General features: G+C 56.8%; 7 protein-coding genes across 9 annotated transcripts; all 7 read right to left on the minus strand.

The window, feature by feature from the left end:
* Nucleotides 1–1,625: 1,625 nt before the first annotated feature.
* ABB37_08553 (calpain-like cysteine peptidase putativecalpain-like cysteine peptidase Clan CA family C2) lies at nt 1,626–2,264 on the minus strand (the record flags this gene model as incomplete). Its single annotated transcript, XM_015807603.1, has 1 exon — nt 1,626–2,264. Exon 1 carries the CDS (start codon nt 2,088–2,090, stop codon nt 1,626–1,628), a length of 465 nt encoding a protein of 154 aa, XP_015653685.1. The 5' UTR covers nt 2,091–2,264.
* A 1,137-nt stretch (nt 2,265–3,401) lies between these two features.
* ABB37_08554 (hypothetical protein) lies at nt 3,402–4,186 on the minus strand (the record flags this gene model as incomplete). 2 transcript variants are annotated; one of them, XM_015807605.1, is made up of 1 exon in its annotated part: nt 3,402–4,186. In XM_015807605.1, exon 1 carries the CDS (start codon nt 3,969–3,971, stop codon nt 3,402–3,404), a length of 570 nt encoding a protein of 189 aa, XP_015653687.1. In that variant the 5' UTR covers nt 3,972–4,186. The 2 variants fall into 2 exon arrangements, with proteins under 2 accessions (XP_015653687.1, XP_015653686.1); XM_015807604.1 differs by having other exon boundaries at nt 3,402–4,182.
* Nucleotides 4,187–5,594: 1,408 nt separating this feature from the next.
* Nucleotides 5,595–8,774, minus strand: ABB37_08555 (hypothetical protein; the record flags this gene model as incomplete). Of its 2 annotated transcripts, none has more annotated exons than XM_015807607.1 (1): nt 5,595–8,774. In XM_015807607.1, exon 1 carries the CDS (start codon nt 7,875–7,877, stop codon nt 5,595–5,597), a length of 2,283 nt encoding a protein of 760 aa, XP_015653689.1. In that variant the 5' UTR covers nt 7,878–8,774. The 2 variants fall into 2 exon arrangements, with proteins under 2 accessions (XP_015653689.1, XP_015653688.1); XM_015807606.1 differs by having other exon boundaries at nt 5,595–8,771.
* Nucleotides 8,775–10,276: 1,502 nt separating this feature from the next.
* ABB37_08556 (putative mitochondrial calpain-like cysteine peptidase) lies at nt 10,277–11,785 on the minus strand (the record flags this gene model as incomplete). The annotated part of the gene is made up of 1 exon (XM_015807608.1): nt 10,277–11,785. The coding sequence occupies exon 1, from the start codon at nt 11,183–11,185 to the stop codon at nt 10,277–10,279; it is 909 nt and encodes a 302-aa protein (XP_015653690.1). The 5' UTR covers nt 11,186–11,785.
* Nucleotides 11,786–12,187: 402 nt separating this feature from the next.
* ABB37_08557 (hypothetical protein) lies at nt 12,188–12,748 on the minus strand (the record flags this gene model as incomplete). Its single annotated transcript, XM_015807609.1, has 1 exon — nt 12,188–12,748. One exon carries the CDS (start codon nt 12,746–12,748, stop codon nt 12,188–12,190), a length of 561 nt encoding a protein of 186 aa, XP_015653691.1.
* A 380-nt stretch (nt 12,749–13,128) lies between these two features.
* ABB37_08558 (hypothetical protein) lies at nt 13,129–21,482 on the minus strand (the record flags this gene model as incomplete). The annotated part of the gene is made up of 1 exon (XM_015807610.1): nt 13,129–21,482. Exon 1 carries the CDS (start codon nt 20,551–20,553, stop codon nt 13,129–13,131), a length of 7,425 nt encoding a protein of 2,474 aa, XP_015653692.1. The 5' UTR covers nt 20,554–21,482.
* A 1,774-nt stretch (nt 21,483–23,256) lies between these two features.
* On the minus strand, nt 23,257–23,811 carry ABB37_08559 (hypothetical protein; the record flags this gene model as incomplete). Its single annotated transcript, XM_015807611.1, has 1 exon — nt 23,257–23,811. The coding sequence occupies exon 1, from the start codon at nt 23,662–23,664 to the stop codon at nt 23,257–23,259; it is 408 nt and encodes a 135-aa protein (XP_015653693.1). The 5' UTR covers nt 23,665–23,811.
* Nucleotides 23,812–25,338: the final 1,527 nt, after the last annotated feature.

Genomic DNA, 25,338 nt, shown 5'->3' on the forward strand with positions numbered 1-25,338 from the left:
CACCCTCTGCGTTAAGGAAGCAGCGGGCGATAGGTGAACCACACAAAAGAAAGCCCAGCGGAGCGCCTCCTTGTTGCTGGAGTTGTTTTGAGTGTCTGGGCGAGCGTGAATCAACGCGGAAGCACACGAGCACGGATGAACATGGCGCTTACGGCACACGTAATACGAAGGCGATAGGCGTCGACTGCCTCCTCTTCCGCCTCCGCCTCCCCCTTCCCTTTCCTTTCCCTCCCTTCTTCGAGGCTAGAAAAGCGGTATCTAAGCCGGTGCAGAGAGCGGAGATCCTCCCTGGACAGCCCATCAGCTTCTGCCTTCCACCGCACGCGTGTAAACCAACCTCTTGCTTCCTTTCACCTTCTGTTCCCCCCCCCCCCTCCTCTGATGGAGGGCGCACGCTGTTTGTTTGAACAATAAACCAAGAAGAAGAAACAAAAATTATAGGTGAAGAGCGCTCCGCTTTGTTCGCGGCCCAGAGCGCTTTTCCCCGTCTGCGCACTCGATAAAGAAACGGTAACGTTTGCTGTGTTCGCTGCTGTGGTGTTTTTTTCTATACCGACTGCTACTAGCACCCCTCTTGTTGCGTAGGCGCTGATGATCGTGCGCCCCACCTCCTCGAATTCAGCTCTCGTGTCGAATGAAACAAGAGAAGAAAAGAAGAAAGAATAGCTCTGCCGCTTCTCCGACTTCTCGTGGCGCCTTCTCGATCTTTTCTTCTTTGTGGTCTTCCCTTGAGACGCATCGCGCAACCAGCGCGGACGGCGGCGCGCTGCTCCGGCGTCTCACCCTCCATTGCCTCCGTTCCCACAAGGGACAAAATGAAAAAACAGAAAAGAGAAAAAGGAGGAAGGAAGGAAGGCGGAAACCCAAAAGAAAAGATATTATTTCAAAAAGAAAAGTGCCGCTGATTGGTAATACAGCTCGTGTGTGCGTGCGCGCGTGCTTTTCGTTTGTGTTCACCAGTTTTCGTTAAATCCTTAAAAAAGAAAAAAGAGGTAGTTCTACAACAGCGTAATTGTCGGTCGACGCGCTTGTGCTTCAGGCGCGCACGCATCACCGCGTGCGTGGACGAACCGCCGCCGAGTCGCGAATTGGATTCTAAAAAAAAAAAAACTCCCCTCTACTCACCACACGCACACACACATACACGCGCCAAGCATGGGACGGTGAAACGAACAAAGGAGGAAACAATAATAATAGAAATTTAAAACTCTTGTTAGTAGTGAAAAAGAAGACGACAGAGAAAGCAGCAAGAACGGCATGAGAAGGTGGATATAAAACAGCGATTCTGTATATATAAACTGCGGCGCGCCTTCCCCACTTCTGGTTGGGTAAGCCAAAGGAGGAGAAAGAGAAGAAGATAAAAGAAGGTGATCAATTAAAAAGAACAACAAAGCATTACACTAAAAGGAAACCATTTTATTGTTCCGAGAAGAGAGAGAGAGAGAGCGAAGGGGACGAGAAGATGAAAACGCAGCGACTCGAACGCCGTGGCATCCTTTACTGTTCATCTTGTTGCCTACTCCTGCACGGGAACCTCCCGCGTACTTCCCCTCCCTCCCTCCCCCTCCCCCCTCCTCTTTTTGGGGGGACCAAAAACCAGACCTGAGAGGGAACACAAGAAGTCCCTAATTCGTGTTGCTGCCGAGTTCGTCGCGCGCCGCGTCCTTCTCCTCAGCGGCGGCGGCCTTCTTCTCGGCCTTCTTCTCCTCCTTTCTGCGCTCCTTGTACTCCGTCGTCAGCAGCACCGCGTTCACGACCGAGTCGAAGCCGACCACCTCGCCCTGGATGAAGGGCTCCGTCTTGCCGGGGTAGACGATCGTCTTGGCGCTCCAGCCGCCATCGACGTCCTCGGCGAGGTAGGTGTTGCCTAGAGCGACCAAGTTGCGCGAGTTAGGGCCGAAGTTGACGGTGACGTGGAACTCGTACTTCTTCGAATCGCTGTAGAAGGCCCAGCGCTTTTCCTTGTTGTCGACAAGGCGGAAGAGAAGGCCGTTCCCCTTCTCGAAAAGGGGGAACTTCTCGTCAAAAGGGAAGTCCTGAGGGCCACCGCAGTTGAACTCGCCGTCTCCCTTGGAGGATTTGCCGCCCATGATGAAGGAGTAGAAGTAACAGTAGTAATAGTAGTGGTGGTGGTGGAGCGCGGGGAAAGAAGGGGAGCGTGGATGTAGTCGAGCGAGGGGGACTGCAGTTGCCGGCGCAAATGAAAAACGAAAAGGAGCGCTAAGAGGAGCAGACAAGAAAAAAAAAGACGTGGAAGTTGCAGCTGTTGGTGGTGAAGTTGGAGAGAGAGAGAGAGAGAGGCGCGGGTGCGCACGGCGAGGACGTGAAGGCACGCAGAAGGAGAGCGAGAACGAGAAGAGTGTAGAAGATGGAACGAATGAGATGAGGAGCACGAAAATGGAAACGCATTTTGTGATCTTCACCGGAGCTAACGCAAAAAACATACTTAAGAACCAAATAGGAAGATGAAAGATGCTCCGCCGATTCCGGCGAAAGGGCAACGCCCCGTTTAATTGCGTTACGTCAACGTCGTTTTCACGTCTCTTCACGGCAGCCGTCGGCACACGTAAGTGGCACGCCTTCGCTGGAGCCGGCACGTGACTCGCCAAAGGCTGCGTTACCATTGTCTTGTGGAAAACATTTTCCGGTGCTTCCTTTCGACCCTGCCGAGCGTCGAAGGGCCCGAATGCTAACGAGAACAAAGAGAAGAGACAGAAAGAAAATAAATATACTGCAAGTGAGAGAATGATAGGTACAGATGCAGAATAATAACATCCAAAGAAAAAAGAGGGAAAAGGGAGAAACAAGCTTCGCGAATGAGCGGCACACACCACACAGCCCGAAACAAACGCGTGCGCTTTTCCTCCACCGTACATACACACAGCCGCCACAGCCAAAAGAAGGGGTGAACTATAGACAGCAACAACAGAAAGAAAGCCGACCGCAGTCCCTTTTCTCTACTAGATACATACACACACATACACACACCGATCGCAGCATTACAACTGCCAGTCATCCATCTCGACACGCTAACGCAAAGCGATATGCACATGGAGTTCTTCGTCTGGTATTGCTGCTGGACAGCTCAAAAGTCTGTGCACATTTGCGCGGGCGCAACCTACATTGATTTTTCCCTTTAGGGGGTCTCGGTCGCTGTTGTTGCTTCGCGTTAACTCTTTGGCCGGTACTCCTGCGAGGCGCGCTATTTGAAAGAAAAAAAAGGACAACAGAAATAGAAATGAAGAACGAAGAAGACGTTGAGTGCAAACAAACCAAAAAGCCACAACAGAAGTTGCTGCACGTGAGAGAGAGAGAGAGAAAGAAAGGGTAGACACCGCAGTTCCAACCGGGACCGGTGAGAGAAAAAAAAATTGCTCTCTTCCTCTTCATCACGCGTCTGTTTACTTCGCCGCGGCAGCAAATTCGAAGGCGTTCGTCTTGGGGTCGTGCACTACGCACTTGTACATGCAGCCCATAATGGGCCCCTCTACGAACGGCACCGTAGCACCAGCAGGCACGTACACCGACGCCACAACGGATCCGTTCTCTTTGCGCACGAAGCTCACACCGTCCCCGTTGCCCGCGTTGCGCAGCTCCTCGGCGTGGAAAAAGGTGGTCTCGAACTTGGCATCGTCCTTGCTGTCATTGAAGATCGCCCAGCGAACTTCCTTCACCGGCTCCTCCTTCGTCTCCTCCTGCGGGTACTCCTTGTCCTCTTCCCCTTCATTTTTGGCCTCCTCCTCCTTGCGCTCGTGCAGGCTTGCCGGGTGGAAAGGGGGAGTCTTGATTATGTAGATGTTCGCGGACCGGCCGTAGACGAACATGAGCTCCGCCATGGCCTCGTCTTTGTAGTCGCCCAGCACCTCTGCGTCCACATTGGCGAAGCGCGTCTTCATGTCCATTGAGAGCGCCTTTACCTCACCGCTCGGTACAGCCTCCACGTCTTTCTTAGAACTCGTAACGCAGCCCATCTTCTTTCGTTCTTGTCTTGCTGCTGCTGTTGTTGTCTCACGCACACGTGAGTAATGCAATTGGTGACAATGGAGAATATACGAACAGAGACGTCGACGTAGCGAGCGATGGTTTCCACGACGCAGAGCAGCGATGACGGCGAGGCAGCACAGGAAACAAAAAAGGGGAGAAAACAGATCAGAGCTAATCGTCTTGATGAGTCGTGTAACCTGTCTGCGTAGGGAGGCGGATGGGGAGGGAGAAGATACAGGAGCAGGAGCGAAAAGGGAGAGACAAGAGGAGAGGGGGCAGAAAGTGCGTAAGTTGCGCTCAGCAACGAGACACGGAGAGTCCGCTTTTATTGCTAATCGCGCGCGGACACGCCATACACTCCGACAAGAAAAAAAGCCACAATTCTTCCTACGAGAGCTGCAGGTCAGCGCCCTTCACGCAATAAATAAGAACTTGCTAACAGCATGCCTCAAATATATATATATATGCGCAGTGTGGTGAGCATTGAAGGCGGCCGTCGTTTACAAACAGAAGGGGAAACAAGCTCCGCAGAGTCCGACGTAGCGAACAATGTGCCGCGTAGAGGGCCATTAAAGCTGACCATGGCATCCTTCCTTCGTTAATGTGCTTCCTTCGAAATTTATTAATACTATTGCTACTGCTATTCGTCGTACTGGGAACTCGCAGGCAGAAGTGTGCCTTCAACAGCAAGAAGAACAAGGCAGAAAATCCCAGGTGCGCACATGAAGGCACTCAACTCATCTAAAAATAATAATAATAATAATAATAATAATAATAATAATAACAGCATTATAAATACAAAAAAAAGAATAAAAAAACAATAATAGCGCGCGTTCACAACAATACATCGATGTTCGAACTAAAAAAAATTGTATAGGGGAAAAAAACAAGAAGGACGCACGTTTGCACGAAGAGAGCTTAATAAATCAAAAAGGAAAAACGTAGATTGACTTTACACACAAAATCACATTCGTCGGGCAACGCATTTGCTGATTCCATCCGGTGTCCTTCAAGGCGACATCAACGTAGTGGATATAATAAGCGGAAAAGGGGAAGAAAAAGAATCGTCCAAGAAAGAAATCATCATACCGTGCACTGCACTCTCTCTCTCTCTCTCGAATCGAGTCCAGTCGCGGTATTCGTGCCTCGTAAGAACTCTCTGACCTCATCGTTGCACGACTATTCCAACTTTTCTCCTTTTATTTTGTTTCGAGCAACTGAGCTGAATGAGTAAAGCAGAAGCAGAAAAATAAAATGGTACATCTTCTACACCTGAAGAAAAAACAAGAAAAAAAGAGAGAAAACCCCGCCAACAAAAGCGACGCAAACGTTAAGCAAACCAAAGAGAAAACCTTTTGCTGATGCTTGGCGTGCTCCGTGCCGTTAGCGCGCAAACAGACAAGATAAAGGTGAGTAAAACATCAGACGAAGAAAAGAGTACGGTATCGTGGAGACGCGAAACACAGAACCGTCGGTTAACGTTGTACAACACAGAAAAACAATCGTTAACGGTAAAGAAGAGAGAGAAAACTAAAACACAGCAAACTCTTTTCTCATGCACATACAACTTTCTTCCTTTCTCCGTTCCTGCCTCCCTCGCTCTCTCGCTCTCAAAAAGAAATCGCGAACGAGTTAGCGGCAGGCAAGTCACGATGAAACGACTGCTCCTTCGCGTCATCGTCCAGCTGCACCGCGGCGGCCTCCAAACTCGGGTTCCGCAGCATCGGCCCAATTCTCTTCCGGCGCGCCTGTGGGCTCTCCGATCCACCGACCACGACGCCGCCGTTCACCTCCGTCGTCGTGGCACGCGCTGGGGGAATGGATGGTGAACGGGCGCTGATCCGCTGCTGCTGCACAGCCGTCTCACCTGCGGCGTTGATCGCCTCCGTTGCGTCCGCCGAGAGTCGTGATAACGGTTTGGGGGCGTGCGCAGAGGGGTGAGACGGGTTTGCGCTGGTGGTGCTAGTGGTGTTGGTGGTGCTGGCGGTGCTGGCGGTGCTTTGCCGGTCACCGCCGGTGTCTTGACGTGCATTGTTCTGGTGGTGGTCGGGATGGGTGTTTCTGTTGGGCTGCTCCAGCGGAACGACGACGCGCCCCTCCGCGGCAGGCGCGGGCTTTGCGATGAGAAGGGAAGGGGAGGAGATGCTGTTTCCGGGGCCCGTTGCGCCACCAGCAGGAGCAGGATCCGCCTGCTTCGAGAGGAAGATCAACTTATGGTGGTGGCAATCCTTCCTCAAGGCCTCGCTCTTCTGACGAGCGAGCCGCACAAGGTCCGGCGTGAGCAGACGGCCCAGCACCGCCATGCTGGTGGACCTGTTGAAGGGAACCATGTGGGTATCTACGAAGTAGCCGGTGGCCTCGCCTTCCGCAAGGAAGACCGTCGCACCGGGCGCTAACACGACGAAGACGGCCACCGCCGCCATACCGGGGACGTTCGCCTCAAACTTTGACAGCAACTCCCTCTGCGAACTGCCGGATGGGGCGGGCAGCGCCGCAAAGAAGGCGGAGAAGGACAGCGGCTCGATCTCGACGAAACTGCGGCTGCTGCTGGACATGCTGGCGAGCTGCTTCTTCAGTTCCTTCGGGTCCGTTGCGGTGTGCGAGAGCGGGGTGGGCACGCACATCAGTTTCAGTTCCCCCGGGGGCGAGGCGGAGGGGGAGGCGGGCACGTCATTCCGGGGCGACAAAGCGGCCACACTCGCAGGGCTCTCCCTGCGGCTGCCCTTGCCCGGCAAGTCCGCTGCGTCCTTCTGCTTGGTGTAGCAGAGCATCACGGTCACCTGCGCCTCGTGGGTGCGGCTGTCGTTGAAGAGAAACCACCGCGTGCGGTTTGGAACCTGCAGGAGCTTGATGCGCGAGTGCTGCCGTCGCAGCCGCGCTGTGGCCGCCTCACCCAGGCTGGCGGTGACCGGCGTCGGTGTGGACTCACCACCATCGCCCTTGCGGAAGCGGCTGCCCTTAATCAACAGTGACCGCACCGAGGAGTTCATGAGGGCGGTGAGCTCCGCGTCGTCGCCGTCCGCGTCAAGGTCAGAGGTGGAGACGAGTGGAGGAACAAAGATAGAGGGCAGCAGATTTGGATCTCCCGAAGGAGGGGAAGGAGTCGGTCTGGTGGCGCCTGACGCCGTTCCTTGTGGAGCAAGCCGCTGCACGGCTGTCACGTCGTACGAGGGAGTTGCCGAAGCGCGGTGCGACTTGGGAGAGGGCAACGAGGCCATATTATTCTTTTTGTTGCTGTTGCCGATCGCCTCCTGCGCAGCGCGGGTATCGCTCGGAGGCGAGGTCCGCCGTGCGCCGGCACCCATCATACCCGGCTTCTGCGCATTGCTACCGCTGTTGGCCGTGTCGAAGTTAAACCCTTTTCGCCCAACCGGATGCACTTGCGAGGCCACCGCGGTGGAGGCACACTCGCTGGCATTGTCGGAGTCGCAGTTGTCGATCATGTTCATTGTGTCGGTCAGACCAGCGGCGCCGTCGGTGGACAGCGGCGCGAGGCGGCCCTGCTCATCCACCGCGATATTGATGAGAAAGCAGGAGCTGACGGCCGGGGGAAGACACGGGTCGCGTAGGACGGACCTCGCCTGCTCCTCCATCTCCTTGATCTTCGCCAGCGCGGCCTCGTCGCCGCGCGCTGCCTTCTTCATTGTGCCCCCATGGGCGAGAAACTCCTTCGCCTCCTTCCTCGCGTCGGGAGTCACGACGGGAAGATGGCGGAGGGCGATGATGCGCGCCGCACACCCGCCCGCCGGACGCCGTACGTGGCCGCGCGCATCGCGTGTAGGCAGTGTGGAGGTCGGGATGTGCTGCGTGCTGGGGGAGAAGTTGTAGAAGACAGGGCAGGCCGGCGGCAGCGTCTCCGTGGAATCCTTCGCTGCACTGCTTCCAGCGCCCATTACTTTTATACGTCAACGATTAGAATAAAACAAAAGAAAGAGAAAGAAGTAGGCCACAATCAACGCTGAGGTCTGAAGGAAAAAACAAAAAGAGAAAACTATTGAAGTGGGAAGGAGCGCCGTGTTGAGCTTCGACGTCTAGAAATATAAAAAGAAAAATTAAGAGGACAGCAGGAAATCGCCGACAATAAAGGAGTTCTTTGCGTAATTCAACTCTGCAACAACAACAACAAGATAAGAACGTTCCGCTGAGGGGAACACGTATTAAAGGTGCCAAACGCAGAACTCACAAGATGGATGTAAATAATAACACAAAAAGAAAACACACAACTATGCGCAAATAGGCGAAAAAAACAAAGAAAAAGGTTTTCAGCGGACTCCGCGTACAACGCTATACATGAACGATTCCAACGTCGTTGCACCAGCAAAGGGGGGCTGCGAAATGCGAATTACCTCTTCACACGCACCTTTGTTATTCCTCGACTGTACAGGAGTTCGAAGAGAGAGAAAAAAGGAAATGGGAGAGAGAAAGCAAAGAGCAATATTTCGTGTGTGTGTGTTTTTTTTTAATATTTTAGAAGGAAAAAAAGAGAAACTGAGCACCGCAAACAAACAAGAAAAAAAGTGTCGTTTGCAATACAAGCAGCATTAGGAGAAGGAGGTGTTGTGGGATAGCCTGCACGTACGACCCAAACAATATCGAAGTGTGGATAGAAGTCGAAACGAAGTTTTATATTTTTCCTTCTTTCTTTGTAAGAGAGAACGTAAACGTTTGCTTCAGAGACGATTGCAAGAGATGCTTCGACGCTTCTCTCGGTACCCGCCGCACACGATTGTGTCGACGGCTCGAACAAAGAACAGAGAGAGAAGAAAAACAAAAGGGGAGATTGCGACTGCTGGTGAATGTGGGGGGTGACGGGCGAGCGAGGGGGAGAAGACGAGAGAGAAGAGAGAGAAGAGTGTAGCTCCGTACATACACACATACATCGAGTAGCGGCAGTTTACAGCGAAAAGAAGCACAGCATCGATCGATGGGTGTTGCCTGCTGACAAATGCGCCGCCTTTCGGTGCTGATCAGGAAAAGAGGAAACAAGAGCACGACGGCGTGTTGGCAAAGGCGTCTAAAACAGCGGCAGCTACCAAAGAGCAATACTTTCCTTTTTATTATTATTATCTCCATTTTCATCATCAGGTGCCTCGGGGGTAATCGTCGTCACACAGCTCCGTGTCGATACGACGACACACACCGCAAACCTGCACGCGTTTGTTAACGTTTTCGAGCGCTGGGTACATACTGGAAGTATTATAGATACACTTGCCGATATATGATTAGATATATATAGCTTTTGAGCCACTCGTAGCTCACTCCCCTTCCTCCTTCGTTTGATGCTCTTCCTTTCGTCACTGCCGGCCTTCTCCTCATCTTTGTCGTTATTGTGTATCTGCACAGCGCACAACAGACAGAAGCGGGAGGTGCAGCAAGACGAACGCCCGCGAGGGAAAACAAGGAGAGACGAGAGCAGCTCGAAACAATACCAGCACGCACGCACGCTCACACACACACACACACACACACACACACTGTGAGCCATCAGATTTGAACGAGTTTTCCTCTTCACGTTGCCGCTACCAACCCGTTTCCTCGTACAGCTCACTCACCCGACACCGCCACGCAAACTGCGGCTACGGGTTGCGGATGCCAAAGACTCTCCTCCAACTCGCAAACATCAGTCTGGCTTTCCTCCACACCCCTCACGTGTCCTCGAACAAAAGTTGAACTTGACCCGATTGTGAGCAACGTATATTACCCAACAGAACAAAACAATTATACCGCAAACTGCCCCACACCGACACGCCCTTTTGCAAGCGAAACTGTCAAAACGATAGAAGTGCTAGCGAGGAGCACGTCGTCGCGTGATTTACGAAGAAGCATACTTTGACCGAGAAACAGGGTCACGGAGTGCTTCGCAGTCGCCTACCTCAAAGCACAAGAAGAAATACATAAAAACACATATCCGATGGGGAAAACCGATGCACAAAGATAGGAACAGAAGAGAAAAAATGATAAGAAAACCAGCAATCGAGTTCGCATTCAGCGTAGTCGTCTCACTGCGCATTTGGTGTGAATTTACGCAATTTCAAGTATCTCCGAACAGCATCCCGCACAGCCAAACAAAAAAGAAGGAGGGGGAAAACACCCCTCTGCGACACTGCGGCGGCACGCCAAACGTCCTTCCACAATTACGCTTCCTCGCGCTTCGTTTTTGTTTTTCCTTTTTCTCCGGTCATCCTCCGGCTCCCTCCATGCACGGGTTGGCCTCCACAACGGAGGCGCGCACGTCGCCGTCCATAGGCGGTCCATCAGCGCAACGTCGCCATCCTGCTTAAACCGCCTCCACTTACCGCTGCTGCGCCACCGGCTCCTCTCTCGGCGCCCCTGGGGTCTCCTCGAAATTGTCTAGCGGGGTCGCGTCGTAGCAGGTGGTGAAGCCGTTGTACTCGCCACGCATGAACTGCTTCGTCGCACCCGGTGGAACCTCGAGCACCAACGTGCACTCGCCCGTCTCGGCGTTCACGATCGTCGCCTCGGTGTCATCGAGGGGGGTGACGGAGCTCTCGGGACCGAAGGTGACGGACACGCGCATCAGATACTCCGTCGTGTCGTTGTAGAAGGCCCACAGGTGTCGCTTTTTGTTGACGAGGCGGAAGAGCAGACCCTTTTCCTCGTCAAAGCAGCGGTAGATGTTGTCGATGGGGAACATCGACGCTGGCCCCGGTCCATCGTAGGTCGAGTTGGGGTCTCGCACGCGCTGCGTCTGGCTCTCTTGGTGGATGGGACTGGCGGCGGGACGGGAACGGGGCTCGTTGGACGGTGCGTCCTCCTCCCCCTCCTCCGCTTCCTCCGCCGGGGCTGTGGCCACCTGATCAAGAGGCTTCACAGCCGCTGCGGCCGTAGGAGCCGACGCTGCCGCCGCCTTCTCCTCTTGTCGGCTTTCAGGGTGAGCAGCAGCAGCAGGGGTCTCCTCCTCCTCCTCGGGCTTCTTCTCCGCCTCTTCCTCCGCAGCCGGTGCGTTCGGCTTCTCCTCCTTCCTCTTTTCGTCCTCCTTCACCGCATCGGGCCCCGGCGGCGTCGGCGTGGTGGAAGTCACCGCCGCCGGGGTTGGGTCGACGGTGATGTGCGAGGCATCCGCAGCCGACGCGTCGTCCCTCCGCTTCTCCGCGGGCTTCTTCGCCGGCTTCTGCGCATTCGCTGCGGGTGCGGCCTTCCTGTCGTTGGCGCTCTTCGTCGTGCTGTTCTTGCAGCCCATTCTCTCTTATTCTTCTTTGTTTTAAGTGTATCGGGGAGGCGGCAGATATCTGGTGAGCCGTGAGCTTCGTCGAAGGCGACAAACCAAACGGTAGAAGGTACAGTACAGTTACACGGAGTTGGCAATACAACAAGTAAAGAAAGGAAAATCAAAAGGAGGAAGCAAAACGAGTAGAACGAGACGCGCGGTCTCGTCAACACGACGAAGATACTCGCTGCACAGAGTGCCTCGCGGGAGGTGTAGATATAAACGTTGCCCAACGGCAAGGCAGTGAGCTAGAAAGAAAAGAAAAAAAACTGAGGAAGTCCAACAGAAGACGGCCCCAAACTCAAGCGAATACGCCAGTTCAAAAAGGACCTTTTTTTTGGTAACCTAAGTAGAGAGTACTAAGTAACAGAGAAGAAACAAAAAAGGTACAGATGCGAGCGCTGAAACGCTGCGGACGTGATGAAGGTCAAGCTACTTCGTGTACAGCACGCGCAGGAAGTCAAAAGCGGTGTTTTTTTCTTCTTCTCAGTAGAGTGAATTTCGATGCTGAAAAACAGTAAACAGCAGTAGAAACAGTAAACGTTTTTGCCCAACCGGAAAAGGAAAGAAAACTGCGTGTGCGCGGTGTGGTGCGTTCCGAACGGAAAGAGAGGACGACAGGAAGAGACAAATGGAGAAGACGAGAGAGCAGGAGAGCGTTGCCTCGTGGTGCTTGCGCGTTGGCTGGAAACAATGCAAGTTGCCCAGCAACCCCCGTCAGGTGCGTTTCACGAGTTTCTCTTTTTTTTAATTCTTCTAATTTGTGTGAGAAACGCAAGGACTGTGTGGGTGTTCGGCGAGCGTTCGCACGATGGCCAGCTATCCATTGCGAAGACAGTTCTTTTACTCTGAGTCAACATGCTTACCGGGGGCTCGTCTACTCTCTATGGGGCCTCTACAAAAAACAACTGAAAGAAAGGTGCACAACGAAAAAGAGAACAACAAGGAGTGCGAAACGTCCACGCGTGGCGTGCCCTACGCGAGGTCAACGTCCATGTACGTGGCCATGGTACTGAGGTGCGACATGCCGTACAGACGAACGGAGCTGCCGGTGCCGACGCAGAAGACGGGGCTAAAGTCGTGGAAGCACGCCGCACCAGGCTCGCAGCTCCGATCCTCCTCGCTGGCGTCCCTAACACGGTTGTCACCCGCCGTGTCCGTCGCCAGGTCGTAGTTTTGCACCACACACGCCGGTGGAGGGCGGCGCTGATACGGGGGGACGGTGCGGTTACGATGGTTCGTCGCAGTACCGGCACCGACGCTATTGCTATTACTACTACTGCCCTCTCCCGTCCCCGCTCTCTCCGAAGAGGCATCCACAGTGTAGCCGCTACCGCGACACGGTTGCACCAGCTGCAGCGCCGTCGGCGTCGTCGTCAGCGTGAGGAAGCGCTTGCTGCACGGGTGCACGTCGAGCTGCCGGATCATCGTCAGCGCGCTGCCCTCCATCGACAACGGGTTGACACCCCCACCAGCGGCCTCGGACCGGCTCCAGCCATCTCCGCCCTCGCCTCCACCACCACCGTCTCCGGCCATCGCGCCGTTCAGCGTCGCACCAAAGAGGAGACTCGGCAGCTTTGGGTAGCGGCGGTCCCACACGGCCACCGTGCCGCAGGCGTAGCCGGCCACCACCGCGTCAGGGTACCGGCGGGAGTAGCACACACGCACGCACAGAGAGGACAGAGGAGACAGATGGCTGCTGGTGGCGTAGCGAGACGTCGGGGAGGCGCTGGTGAAGGCAAACTGCGAGGACGGGTGGGCGTAGCCGAGCCGCGCCGCACCGCTGCCATCGCGGAGGTCGAAGAGGCACACCTGCCGGCCGTAGCTGCCGACAAGGTATTCGTACGGCGTGTACGGGTTCGCCTTCAACGCAGAGATGCTGCCGGACCCCACGGACGAGAGCGAATCGGCGCTGGTCAGTGTGCCGAGGGTGGCGAGGCCAGGTCCCACGCACTCACCTCGTCCTCGCCGTTGCTCACGTACAGCAGCCCGGTGCACGACTGATAGCTCGACACACACTGATCCACGCCTCCGTTTTGGCCAAAGCGGGCCGTCTCGAACGTGACCACCCGTCGCACCTGGTGGCGGTCCGTGAAGTGGGAGAAGACCTCCACCGCACCAAAGCGGCGCACCGCACAAATCAATGGGTGGTGCGCCGCATCCACGATGTGCAAGTCGCCGACGCCGTGGTAGTAGTGGGGATGACCGTGTTGATAGGACGAGGGAAGTGCCGCGATCGCGTTGGCTGCCTCGGCGCGGTCCATCCAGGCCCCGGCACGACTGCCCCCGCCCCCGCCGCCCATCTCGTCACGGCGGTAGAAGTGGCCGGGGTAGCCAGGCGTCTCCCGCTCCCGCCCACCGCGCCGCACCGCCGCGTCGGCCCGCTGCATCGGCCGTCGCCGTCCTGCGGCCCCGCGTAGCGCCGGCGCCGCCCCGTTCGGGTTGAAGCGGTCGTACATGAAGCGCGGCCGCGCCACGTAGTAGAGGTCGGAGTGGCTGCGGCCGACCACGTCGCGCAGGAAGAACTGCGCTTTGGCGTGCAGTGGCCGCAGCGGGGCGGGGTTGGCGCCACTCTTAACGGCGGAGCGCTGCCGCAAATGGGGCGGCTCCGCTGCTTCCCCGTCCTGCGCATTCCCCTCGCCACCCTCCCCCTCCGCATCTCTTTCTTCGTCGCTGTTGCTGCTGTTATCGCCGCCCTCACTGCGCACCCGCTCCTCTTCTTTGGCGGTGGTCGGCAACCCCAAGTGGTCGTATGACCACACACTCAGCAGCCCGCCCGTGGTCGACGTGATGACGAGCGGCTCGGAGGGGTGAAAGAGCACCACGTCCACGTTGCCGCCCACCCGCGCTTCACCGCTGCCGCCGCCCTCCACCACCGACTCGGCAGGGCGGCCGCTGCGGCGGCGAGAGTGGAGGGCGAGGGTGGGTTCCCTGTAGCGGCTACGTAAGCCGCCACAGCGCGGGCCGTAGCCAGGGATCCCGGCCTGGCCAATGTCTCCCACACCGAGGCAGTGAAAGGGCGCGGGTGCCATGACGGCACCGCCGCGCAGTGTCCGGCTGCTGCTGCTGCCCGCCGTTGCGTCGTTCATCTCCCCTTTGCCGCACGCAGCCATCACGGACGCATCACCACCACACGCACCGGTGCCCGCAGCAGCAGCGACAACAGTCCTTGCGTTCGGCATTTCGTCCTGCGCAAAGGCGCGTATGTTCCGCTCCACCCGTTGATAGTAATGGTGCAGGGCGTTGCCTTTCTCCAGGTTCATGGGATGACGCGGGTCGCTGTCGTCCATTTTTTCCAGCATGAAACGCTCCAAGAAGCTCAACGCACCGTACGCGAAGTTCGTCATGGAGGTGCTGTCCATCGCCCAGAGCGGGTGCAACGCGAGGGTTTCCGAGTCGAGCAGCGTATCGTCCAGCTCTCCCTCAGCCTCCTCCTCCTCCACCGAGTCATCGTAGGAGTAGTAGCCCTTCTCCCCCTCTCGCTGCCCGCGCTCGCTGCTCACGACGCGACGATGCACGGCGCTGCCGTGACGGCGGCCGTCCTCTTTCTCCCCCGCGTAGCGCCTCTCGCCCTCCCGGTCACTTCCGGAGCGCGCGAAGTTGTCGCGGCGCCGACGCCAGTAGCGCGCGCTGCCGCGGTCCCCCACATCGTCAGCCATCACGCCGCCACCGTCGCCACCGTCGTTCGTCCGCATCCCACCGTCCCGTCCACTGCCGTCTAGGTGGGGCCGCGAGGTACTGCGTGGAAACGGGGAGAGCGACGCGGTCGCCTCCGGGCCGTTCGTAGAGGCGATGCGCAGCAACCGTCCAATGAAGCGCCGCAGCACCGCCGGCGGGGGATCGGCCACGTCGTCCATCTCCGTCGCCATCAGCGCAGGAGCAGAAGTGGAGGCGGCGGCAGCGTGTGCATCGGCCGCCATCATATTGGCCGTCACAGCCGCGGCAGGGGGTACCACGGAGGAGGTGGAGCGGTGGTGGCCCAGCTGTTGCGCAGGACCGTTGCTCCCTCCCCCTCCCCCACCACCTAGAAACTCGTCAAACGCCTCCCCCGCGGTCAGCAACTCACGCAGTGGGAGGTACGTGGTCAAGTCGCCTCCGCCGTCCATCGAGGATGCGGTCAGAGGATCGGCACTGGCGACGCCGCCGAGCCCACCGTCCCCGCGTGCGCTGTGCACTGCCTCACCGCTCACGTACACCTCCCGCACCGTCTCCATCCGTGCGCCGTAGCCGCGGTGGCGGTGACTCGGGTGGTGGTAGTGGCTGTGGTCCTCCTCTCTCGGGGAGAGGTGCAGCTCGTGGACGGCGTAGTCGTCATACCACGACTGACGCAAGAAGCCGAACTCCTCGGCGACGACCTTGCGGGCGTACGCGCGGATGTAGGGGCAGGCGTCTTGCGTGTGCTCAAAGAAGAGGCGGACGATGTCGCTGAGGGGCGGCAGGCACGACTGCAGACGGCGGTGGTCCTGCTGCGTGAGGTGCTGCCGCAGACAGCCGCCCATCGCATTCGCGAGACTGCCCGCCGCCCCGCCACCACCACCCGATGCGTCGAGTGCGGTGGGCCCGCCGCCACCGTAGACAGACCGGGCAGCCGCGACCAGCACGTTGCTGCCGCGATGGGAGTAGACAGAGCCCGGTGTGACCACGCTCGACCCGCGGTACGACATCGACGTCGGCGGCATCCACTGGCTGCGTGACGATGACTGATAAAACGAGGCTGACTGCTGCTGTTGCTGCGGCGGACGCTGCTGATGGTGCGCCTGTGAGGAACTGATTTGAGTGGCCCCGCGTCCGTTTGCGCCGCCTGCCTGAGTAGATCCGGTAAAGAGAGACCCGAGCACCTTTCCTAGTGCATTCAGCCGAAACCACTTGTAAACCCACACGGCAACGTACTGTCCGATCTCTCCGATGGGGAGGTCCTCGCGGAGCTGGCCGAGCAGCCAGCGAAATGTGGTGTAGGCCATGCCGAGCTCCTCCAGCCGCAGGTCCGTGTTCAGCTCGCTACGGTGGAAGGTTTCGCCTTGAATGAAGCGCAGTACCACCTCGACGTAGCTGTTCCGCAACTGCACACTCGGTGCGGGGGAGATGAGCACCATCATAAAACAGCGCAGCGCCGCACCGCGGAGGATGGAGGTGTCGGAGTAGGTGAAGTTGAGCAAGGCCGGCGCCGCCGTCCGCAGACCAGCCGCAAGCACCTGCGACGACGTCGGTGGCAACTCGTGCACCTCGCCGTCCAGCGGCGGGCATAACTCCGTAACTTTGGCACTTTCGTCCTCGCCGGCTCCTTCGGCGCCCTCCCGCTCGTGCGGCGCCGCGGCCGTCGCAGATGGCTTCCAGTTGCACAGCAGCGACACGAAGAGGGTGAGAAGCGTCACGTGGTACGTCGTGGCAATGCACGAGGGCGGTGGAGGCTCCTCCATTGATGACGGTGCAGCAGCGGTGGCGCGATTAGGGGCGTGCACAGGCGAGGAGAGGGAGACGCTCGAGTTCAGGATGGAGCTTGGCGGGCGGGGAAGCGGCGGCATGGGCGGTGCCGGGCTCAGCGAAGTACCGGCGGCGACCCCGCTCGCGGCCATCTCCAAGCTGTTCATCAGCAGCAGCGGTGCTTCTTCGCGGGTGCGGTGCAGTAGCTGGCAGCACAGCTGAAACACGCCGTGGCGGTGGCACGCCTCACGTCCGTCGTCGCTGTGCAGGGCGATGAGGGTGAGCAGCGCCGCCGCCAGCATCCGCTGCCCGAACGGCGTGGCGTAGGGGCCCAGCGTGGCGTTCTGCCAGGCACCGGGGGCCCCCTCCACCGCCATGTCCGCCGTCGACGCCAGCGGCGGCACCTCCACCGGGCTCTGCAGAATTTCCGCACACGCCCGCACAGCGACGTCGCGTTGCTTCGGGTTGCCGATCAGCTCTGGATCGGCGTAGCAGCTCTTGCAGTAAATAAAGATGGTGGCCGGCATGAGGAAGCGCAGGTCGGGCCGGCTCCAGTACCGGTCGAGCACGAAGCGGTAGATGTTTGCCTCGGCACACTGCAGCACGGCGGCCGGTCCGCAGTCGACGAGGCGGCAGAGGAGTTCAGTAGCCTTCTCGCGATGGGCGGCGACCAGCAGCGCCTGCAGCAGCAGCGGCATTCGATCCATGAAGGGGAAGGTGTGCTGCTGAGTCGGCTGCGCCGCGGCGGCTGTGGCGGCCAACGACGACGGAAACGTGGAGGAGCCAATGAAGAGGTCGCGGTTGCTCTTCGACGGGTTGAGGCCCGCCGTGTACCGGAAGGAGCTGGCCTGTCCATAGGTGGTGGGGTTAGTGTAGAGGTTTGTGACGTATTCGGCCTGGCGACCGGAGAGGCGACTCGGACTGCGCCGCGCCTCTCTCCGTACCACGGTGGTGGTGGCCGCCGTGGCGCCGCCGCCGTTGACTGCAAGAGCCGCCGGCGACTTCGAGGTGGACAGTCCGATCAGGTTCGCATGGGAAGTACGCTGATAGCGACTTGTTGGCAGCGTGGCCCGCGCATCTGCCCGCCCCGACACACCCCGGTCCCTCGCCGGCGCCTTCCCTCCCTCAGAGGTACCGCCCGCTCTGCCACCGCGGCCGCTGCTGCCGCCCCGCAACTCGCCCATGGAGGTGGCGATGGAAGCGGTGGTGGAGGGCACGCTGCCGGAACCGCGGGTCCCCTCCGGCGTAAACGCACCCTCGTCCAGCCGCTGCTGTGCGGGGTAGGACGACCGAAGCGAGTTGGAGTAGCGATCCGCCACGTCGCGCAACATCGGCAGCGTCGTCGGGCGTTTCGGATCAGCAGGATCGCCTGTCCCGCTGCGGCCCGACGCCAGCGCCGACCAGCGCGACCGGTGACCCCTTTCGCCCTCGACCGCGCCCACGCCGCCCCCCGACTCCCACACAGCGGAGGCGGACGGCGTTGGCAGCGGTAACCCGACGATCTCCGCGAAGAAGACGCGAGGACGCTCGAAGGACTGCTGCGTGATGCCGTCCAGCTGCGCCTGCAGTCCACGCAGCGACTCCGCAAAGAGCGACGGCATCCGCACGGCGGACTCGTCGGGCGTGGACGGCAGGCAGGAGTGCCGCCCGCCGTCCCCGAAGAGGGGGGCGCCGGCGAGGGGGGTGGGCACCGCGAGCAGATCGGGTCGGGTGTACTTCCACGAGGTGACCTGCTCATCCAGCCAGCCGCGGAACTCCAACACGCTGGCGCACCGCGGCGGTGCCGGGTGCACGACGCGCAGGACGGACACGCAGGCCCGCTCCACCAAGTTGTCCCACGTGCCCCAGAGCGTGTGCGAGTGGGTGGGGGCCAGCGGCGGGTACACGCTGAGGCAGCCGTCCAGCCCGCCCACAATAATGCGCTCGGCCAAGATGTAGCCGCGAAAGAGCGGGGCGACGTAGACGTCCTCGCGGAAGAGGCGGGAGTACTCGGGCAGCGACAAGGTTGACCACGCGATGCACTCGATGATGCTTTGCAGGTACCACTGCAGCTGGCCCAGCGGGGTCTTCTTGTCGCCCAGCGCACCGGGGAAGAGACGCAGCAGCAGGGGGTGCAACTCCTGCAGCTCCGGGCGCTCCGCAATAAACCACAGGACGGCCATGCGCAGGGGGGTTGTGAGGCAGCTCGTGAGGATGTCGGATGGCAGCCGCACGTGGTGTCGGAGGGCACCGGCATTCCCGCTGCTCGCACCCGACCGGCCCGTCGGGCCTCCTCCCGCACCACCGGCGAAGCCGCCTCTCCCGACGTTGCCGGCGTTGATGTTGAAGTCGTCGTACCCTCCACCGCCGCCGCCGACGCCGCCACCGCTAACAGACTTGTCTCGCAGACTGCTGCCACCTGCTCCGCTGCTGCTCCCCATCGTGCTGCTCCCACTGGCGCCGATGAAGTAAAAGTCCTGCAGAACCGCACATTGGGCGGGCGGTGTGCCGTCCATCACGCCCACGCCGCGGCCACGGCGCAGGTTGTCGCCGGCGCAGAGATCGGCACAGCTGCCGACGCCCTCGAACGTCCCGCTCGCCGTCCCCATCTGCACATCCACCAAGTTGTCCAGCTCCGCCGCACTCACCTGCCGGCTCGACTCCAACTGGTACTCGCGCGACGACGTAAAGTACCGCTGCTGATGCTGCTCCTCGCACATGCGAATGTAGTAGTTGAGAATCTCGCGTGCTTCGGCGCAGTCCGCGATGAAGACGAGCGGGAAGCCGACACGATTTCGGAAGGTGTCCAGCGAGAGCTTGCTGTACGGCGGCCCCGCGTAGCCGCCCGCGCCGGACGCGGAGTTCGTGAGGTACAAATTGCCCCCACGTGGCGCGGGCACCCCACGAGCCAGGTAGTGGAAGATGACCTTGGCCTCCCCTGCGTCCTTGCGGGCGTCGCTGAGCGTCTGCACGAGGTCGGACGGCCGCGCGTTTGCGCAGCACGACGTCGGCAGCGGGCGTGGGGCCAGCCCCTCGTACTGCTCCCCTAAGCACTCCGAGAGCTGCGACAGCACCGTCGGCGCGTCACCAGGGGTCAGAGCTGGCGAGCGCCACATCAGCAGCGGCGACCACGCCTCTGCCTCGGGGGAACTCAGCGAGGGCATGTGCGCCTCCTCGGACGAGCCCTCATCGCCATCACCCGCAACCTGCGCCTCGCCGGCGTTTTCAATGATTGCGACGTCCACGTTGAGGACGATGCACAGGCTCTTCGTGTGCGTCATCTTCACGGCGGTTCGTGCGGCGATGGCACGAGGGCGGTAGGCGGCGCCGTGCTTCAGCAGCCGCTGCTCGTTCCAGCGGACGTTGTGCAGCTCCTGATGCATCCAGCACTCCTGCACGAGCTGTGAGCCCCACCGCCGCTGTTCCGCCTCCAGCACTGCCGTGTCGGAGACGTGTAGGAGTGCGGGAGGGGCGGCGCACGCAGACGCAGAGGGCGGAGACGGAGGAATGTTCACCCCTGCCCGGGCGGCCGCCGTGGGGCGTGTCTGCCTGGACGGAGAAAACGTGGTCGGCACGGGCGGCGACAGCGTGCCGCCAAACTCGGCTGTGATGGACGACCGCACCGGGTCGCGCCGTGCGGAGCCGCTGCTGCGGGGTGGCAGTGCGATGGCGACGCTGGTGTTGCTGCTGCTGCTGGACATCGTTGACGGGCTCGGGTAAAGTGGCGCCGGGTCCGCGGTGGGCCCCTGCAGCGGCCGCGACGTCGAAGTAGGGCTCGCCTCGGCATCCCCGCCGCCCTGCGCGTTGGGCACCATCAGTTGCAGCAAATCCTGTACATCGCCATCCTGGATTTCATCCAGCGACTCCAAGTCGGGCACGGAGAGGAGCGAGATGACACCGCCTCCATTGCGAAAGTACGCAGACGTCTGAAATGCTTCCATGAACGATGCGGCTGTATGTGTTTCTTCTATTTCCTTCCTTTAGATAAGCATAGCTCAGTTTGCAGAGGTGAGGCCTTTAAGGCATTCGGTACTCCACCGTTTGGGGGACAAAATGAAAGGGGAAGGGGTGCAATATCTCTAACGCTTTTGTTTCGAGATGTAAGGTGGAAATAACGGGAGAGAAAAGAATAAAGGATTGGCCGGAACGCGTCACACTCGGTGGTACAAAAGAGAAAATCCGAACTGAAGTAACACAAGAAAACAGAGAAGAAATGATAATAATAAATGTATACGCTAAGCAACATATATACATACATATATATATATTCTTACAAACGAAACGACAACAAACGAGAGAGATAATAACACACTGGAAATGTACGTGCTTTCTTTTATTATTATTTTCCTTTCGACAGCAGAAGGTGCATCATGCAAGGAGAGGAGAATGAGTGGACTCCAGCAAAGATCAGCAAAACCAACAGAAAAAACGGGCCGAGTTGCAATAGGTGCTTGCGCTTGAGAAGGAAAAACAGAAAAAAAAAGGATACGAAACAGCACGTGAGGAAAGTGCCGGTACGACCCTGCCGTTAGGAGTAAAGGAGGTACCGAGCTCAATAATGTGGGACAAACTGGAAAAGGAAAACACGAATGGCCACTGTGTCCTGCTTACGTGGAAAAGAACAAATCTTCCGTGTGTACGGCTGGACCGGGACAACGCATTTCCCGTGGTGGGCCGCCCCCACAGAACGAAAGAAAATGGAGCGCGGAAGCACCCCTCGAAAAGGGAAAGAATCGAACAGCTTCGCTTCGCTTTGCTGTGCAACAACCTAGCGCTCTATTTGTGCGGAAGACGTCGCGGCACCGAAATTTTTTTCTTTCCTCTTCTTCGACAGCGGCGATGCGTCGAGTCAGAGTTGCCACAAGTAACCTACGAATGTGTTGTAAAGCAGAAAGGGACGAAAAGGACGAGCGAAAGGAAAGATCGATGGTAAAGGAAGTGCACACTGAAAGCAAGGACAGTACGCATTGATGGACTCTGTCTTCACTGTTTGTCCGGCCAAACGACGCAACCCGGACCCCGTTGACGTTTGTCAAATGAACGAATACCCATGCACTTGGATCAGTCCATGCGACAAGATGCTCGGCGCTCTTCGATAGACTCGTGTTGAAGGCCTGCTCAGAGGATGCCGAAAGCGGCATCTCCATTGCAAAATAAACTTTGACAAGGAAAAGAAGGAGCGCGTGTCAAGGACAGAGCAGTGGTGTTGACTACAATTTGTTTGTTTTTTACATCACAACGGCCAGGGTAGGACACCCAGTAACAGTTATCTGACCGTCATCGCTTTCTTCTTTTCACAACATGACGCTTTGTTATATATATATGTATATATCGATGGAGTTCTTCTTGACAGCTCTTGGAGCGAGATGAGGGACGACGTGCGCTTCAAGGTACGCGAAAGGCAAAAAAAAAAGGATTTGAAAAACACACGCACGTAATAATATATATTTTTTTGTTAAAGGGAAAGGAGAAAACGTAAAGAAACTATCACTTTGGGAAAGTCGGAGGTGCAAGAGATCCGTCAACAACAGCAGGCAGGTAAAGCAAGGCGTGTAGAGAGCTTGCATCTCGCTCCTCCCCCAGCTCTCCTCCCTCCTCGTCTTCGGGTTCAAGCCAATTTAAAAACAAAAAGAGGGCGGCAACTATACACTGAAAACCACGCTTCAAAGCAAACACACACACACGCCAGATCGCAGCAGCGAAGCAGAAACGGTGCCACAGCCATCTCCGGCAACAAGCGCTTCGCTGGCAACGGAAAAGAAGACCAACATTGCAGAAGCGTGCACGAAACTCGTACACTTACGCCAAGAAGAAAAACAAAAATTCAACACCAACGCGGTTTAGAGAAGTTGATTCAGACAGAAAGAGAATTCGAGCAGCAACCAAGAAAAGAAAAAGGGGGTTCTCGCCGAAATAATTGACGATCACGCATATAAATTTTGCAAATTGGCTGGCTCAAATCCCTCGTACTGGCTTTCGCCTCCTCCTCTGCCCCTCCCAAACGCTCTCCCCCTCTCAGAGACAACGCTGCCTTGTACATCGTGAACAGAAAGAAAGAAAAAAAAAAGAAAAGCAGCGGAGAGAACAAGCAATCACCAACAAACCTACGGAGCTGAAGCGCGTAACGGAAAGGAAAAAAATCAGATAGAGAAGGATGCACATCGAAGTACATTGCGGAGCTGCACTTCATACTGATCTACACACAAATGTTCGGAAGTTGCTCTCCGTGGGTAAGGAGAAAACGAATCTAAGCCACCGATGAAACCCACCGTGGCCACAACAGAAAAAAAGAGAAAAGAAAAAATAAAAACATGAGGTAAAAGCTGAAGGAAAAACAGAAGAGTCCGTAACACACACTTCACGGAGTAGGAGATGACTGTAAAACGCAGTAACAGAGAGAGAAACAGAGCAAAAGAAAACAATGAAATTAGAATGAACATGAAAATAATGCGAAGGAAACATAAAGCGAAGGGAAACAGATGGAAAAATGAGAGGTGGCAACAAAAATAAAAACCTGATGATTGACGTGAAGCACAGCAGGACATATTTTCCTTTCCTTTTAGGCACGGCCTCTACAGCTGTGAGATACGTGCTTCTCGTCTTTCGTGGTGTCTATCATTAGAACAGGAGTATTAGCGGCCACCTCAGAGACGATACTCACGCTCGTCCTCCGCCGTGCGGGCCTCGAGGGTGTCGACACGCCAGCCGGTCACTGTGCCCTCCACGAACAGCTGTGTCTCTCCGGGACGCAGATCCACTTCGCACAGATACTTGCCAAAGTCATCTTCGTTGCCTTCCTCTGGGTCGTCAATGCGGAAGGCGGTGGTGTCGCCCAGGGGCACGATCTGCGAGTCGTAATCGAAGAGCACCGCTACGTGAATGATCAGGTCTTTGCTGTCGTTGTAGAAGGCCCACCGCTTGGAGTCGGTGTCAGCTATGCGGAAGAGGTAATTCGAGAACATCGGATAGATCCGGTTTCCGTTCACCGTCGGCTTGCCGTTCTTGAACTTGACCGGCGTCGTGCCAGCCTCCTTGGATTTCCCAGAGCCCATCGCTGTGAAAATAGCAGGGGAAGAGAAACGGAAAGTATGGAAAATATCTTCCACAAGAAGGCAAAGGCAAAAATGAACGAAGCGAGTGCCGCCGAAGTAGCTGAAAGGCAAGAGATACGAATGCGTTCAAACAGTGCGGCTTTTTGCTGTGGCGGTGATGTGTGTACGGCGAATTCGATGTGTGAGAGAGAGAAAACGGCGATTGGGAGTCGAGGCAGAAGGGAGAAGGAAAACGGGCGGTAACTGAATGAAAAGAAAAAAATGATAAATGGGCAATTAGAGCTGCTGTGGACCCGTTCATTTCGTTGGGGGTTGTGGTGGCGAAGGGATACGCAAGGAGGTACGAAAGGCGGGGTATCCATCAAATACTTTGGCTACATGACAGATAAAAACCTCGCTTTGCACCACACAGCCACGAAGCTGCGTGGTGAACAGGAAAAGCAGTGAAAAAATGAAACCTGTTTGTGGTTCTTTACCAGCACCTCGAAAAATCCAGGCACAGAAAACCTCAGTTTTTTCTTCTCCGTATCGCTTTGTCCGAAAAGAAACCCAGAAAAAGAAGAGCGCTTTTAGTGAGTCCAAAAAACTCCATCGTCTAACAACGCGCCGCGGGTGCGACTTGCCCTTCTCCTCATGCTTTCCTCTACTACCTGAGTGCCTTTGCCTGAGGTCCTTATGCAACGCGAACGGCATGAGAAAGAAAGCCCAACGGAGCAAACCAAAAAAAAGCAAATTTTAAAAAAAAAATCACTCAACGCACATACATTTGATGAGTGTCTCTTCCCTATTTCCCCTCGTACACATTTTATCCCCTCCGGCAAACCATGGTGCCGCAACAGAACGGAGGGGAGGGAAGGGGGCAGCAACCAGAGTGTTTTCTAAAAGGGAGGAAGCCATCGTTAGGGAAAGAACGACACAACACCAGCGAACGCAAGAAGAAAAAGAGAGAGAGAAGAGAAACAATATACAATCTTATTTACATGCAACGTCGCCAAGGATCAGCGCTTCTCCGTTGTAAAGTACATGCTGTTCTCGCGCCGCGTGCAGTACATCAACTGAAAACCCCGGAAGAAAAATAAGGCTTGCACATCTTTTGCTTCAGCAACCTGTATTCGAATGTGTCAATTTCAAAATGAAAAACAGAACAGCTGAATCCGCAACGCACTCAACACAAACACACACGCACACATACACCATTTAAAAAAAAAAACGTATTTATGTACTAAATCATAAACAACGGTTTCATTACAGTGCGCTGTTGAAGCAGAAATTTCTATAAACAGGGAACATCTTCGGCGAGATCTGCTTCACTGTTTCGGTGTGCACAACCGTGAAACAAAGCAGAAGACAGGAAAGAGAAGTAAAAGCAAAGCACAACAGAAGAAAAGAGTTTACGGAGAACTGCGCGAACGCTGAGATGGTGATTAGAAGGGAGAAGGAGAAAAACGATGACACAGCTCTTCGTGATTGGCGCAGAAGAGAACTCAATTTCGCGTCGGCAATCCTTCCGTTTTTTCTCAACGGTTACTCAGGCATTCATTGAAAAAAGAAACAGGTACATTTACCATAAATATAGTTGAAAACAATGAGCACATAGGCATAAGTAAAAAAACGCACGCACTGAGGTCTGGGAAGCTAAATAGATCATCTGGACTTTCCTCCCTCTTCTCACAG

The sequence above is a fragment of the Leptomonas pyrrhocoris genome, assembly GCF_001293395.1.
Source record: "Leptomonas pyrrhocoris isolate H10 chromosome Unknown, whole genome shotgun sequence".
Lineage (NCBI taxonomy): Eukaryota > Euglenozoa > Kinetoplastea > Trypanosomatida > Trypanosomatidae > Leptomonas > Leptomonas pyrrhocoris.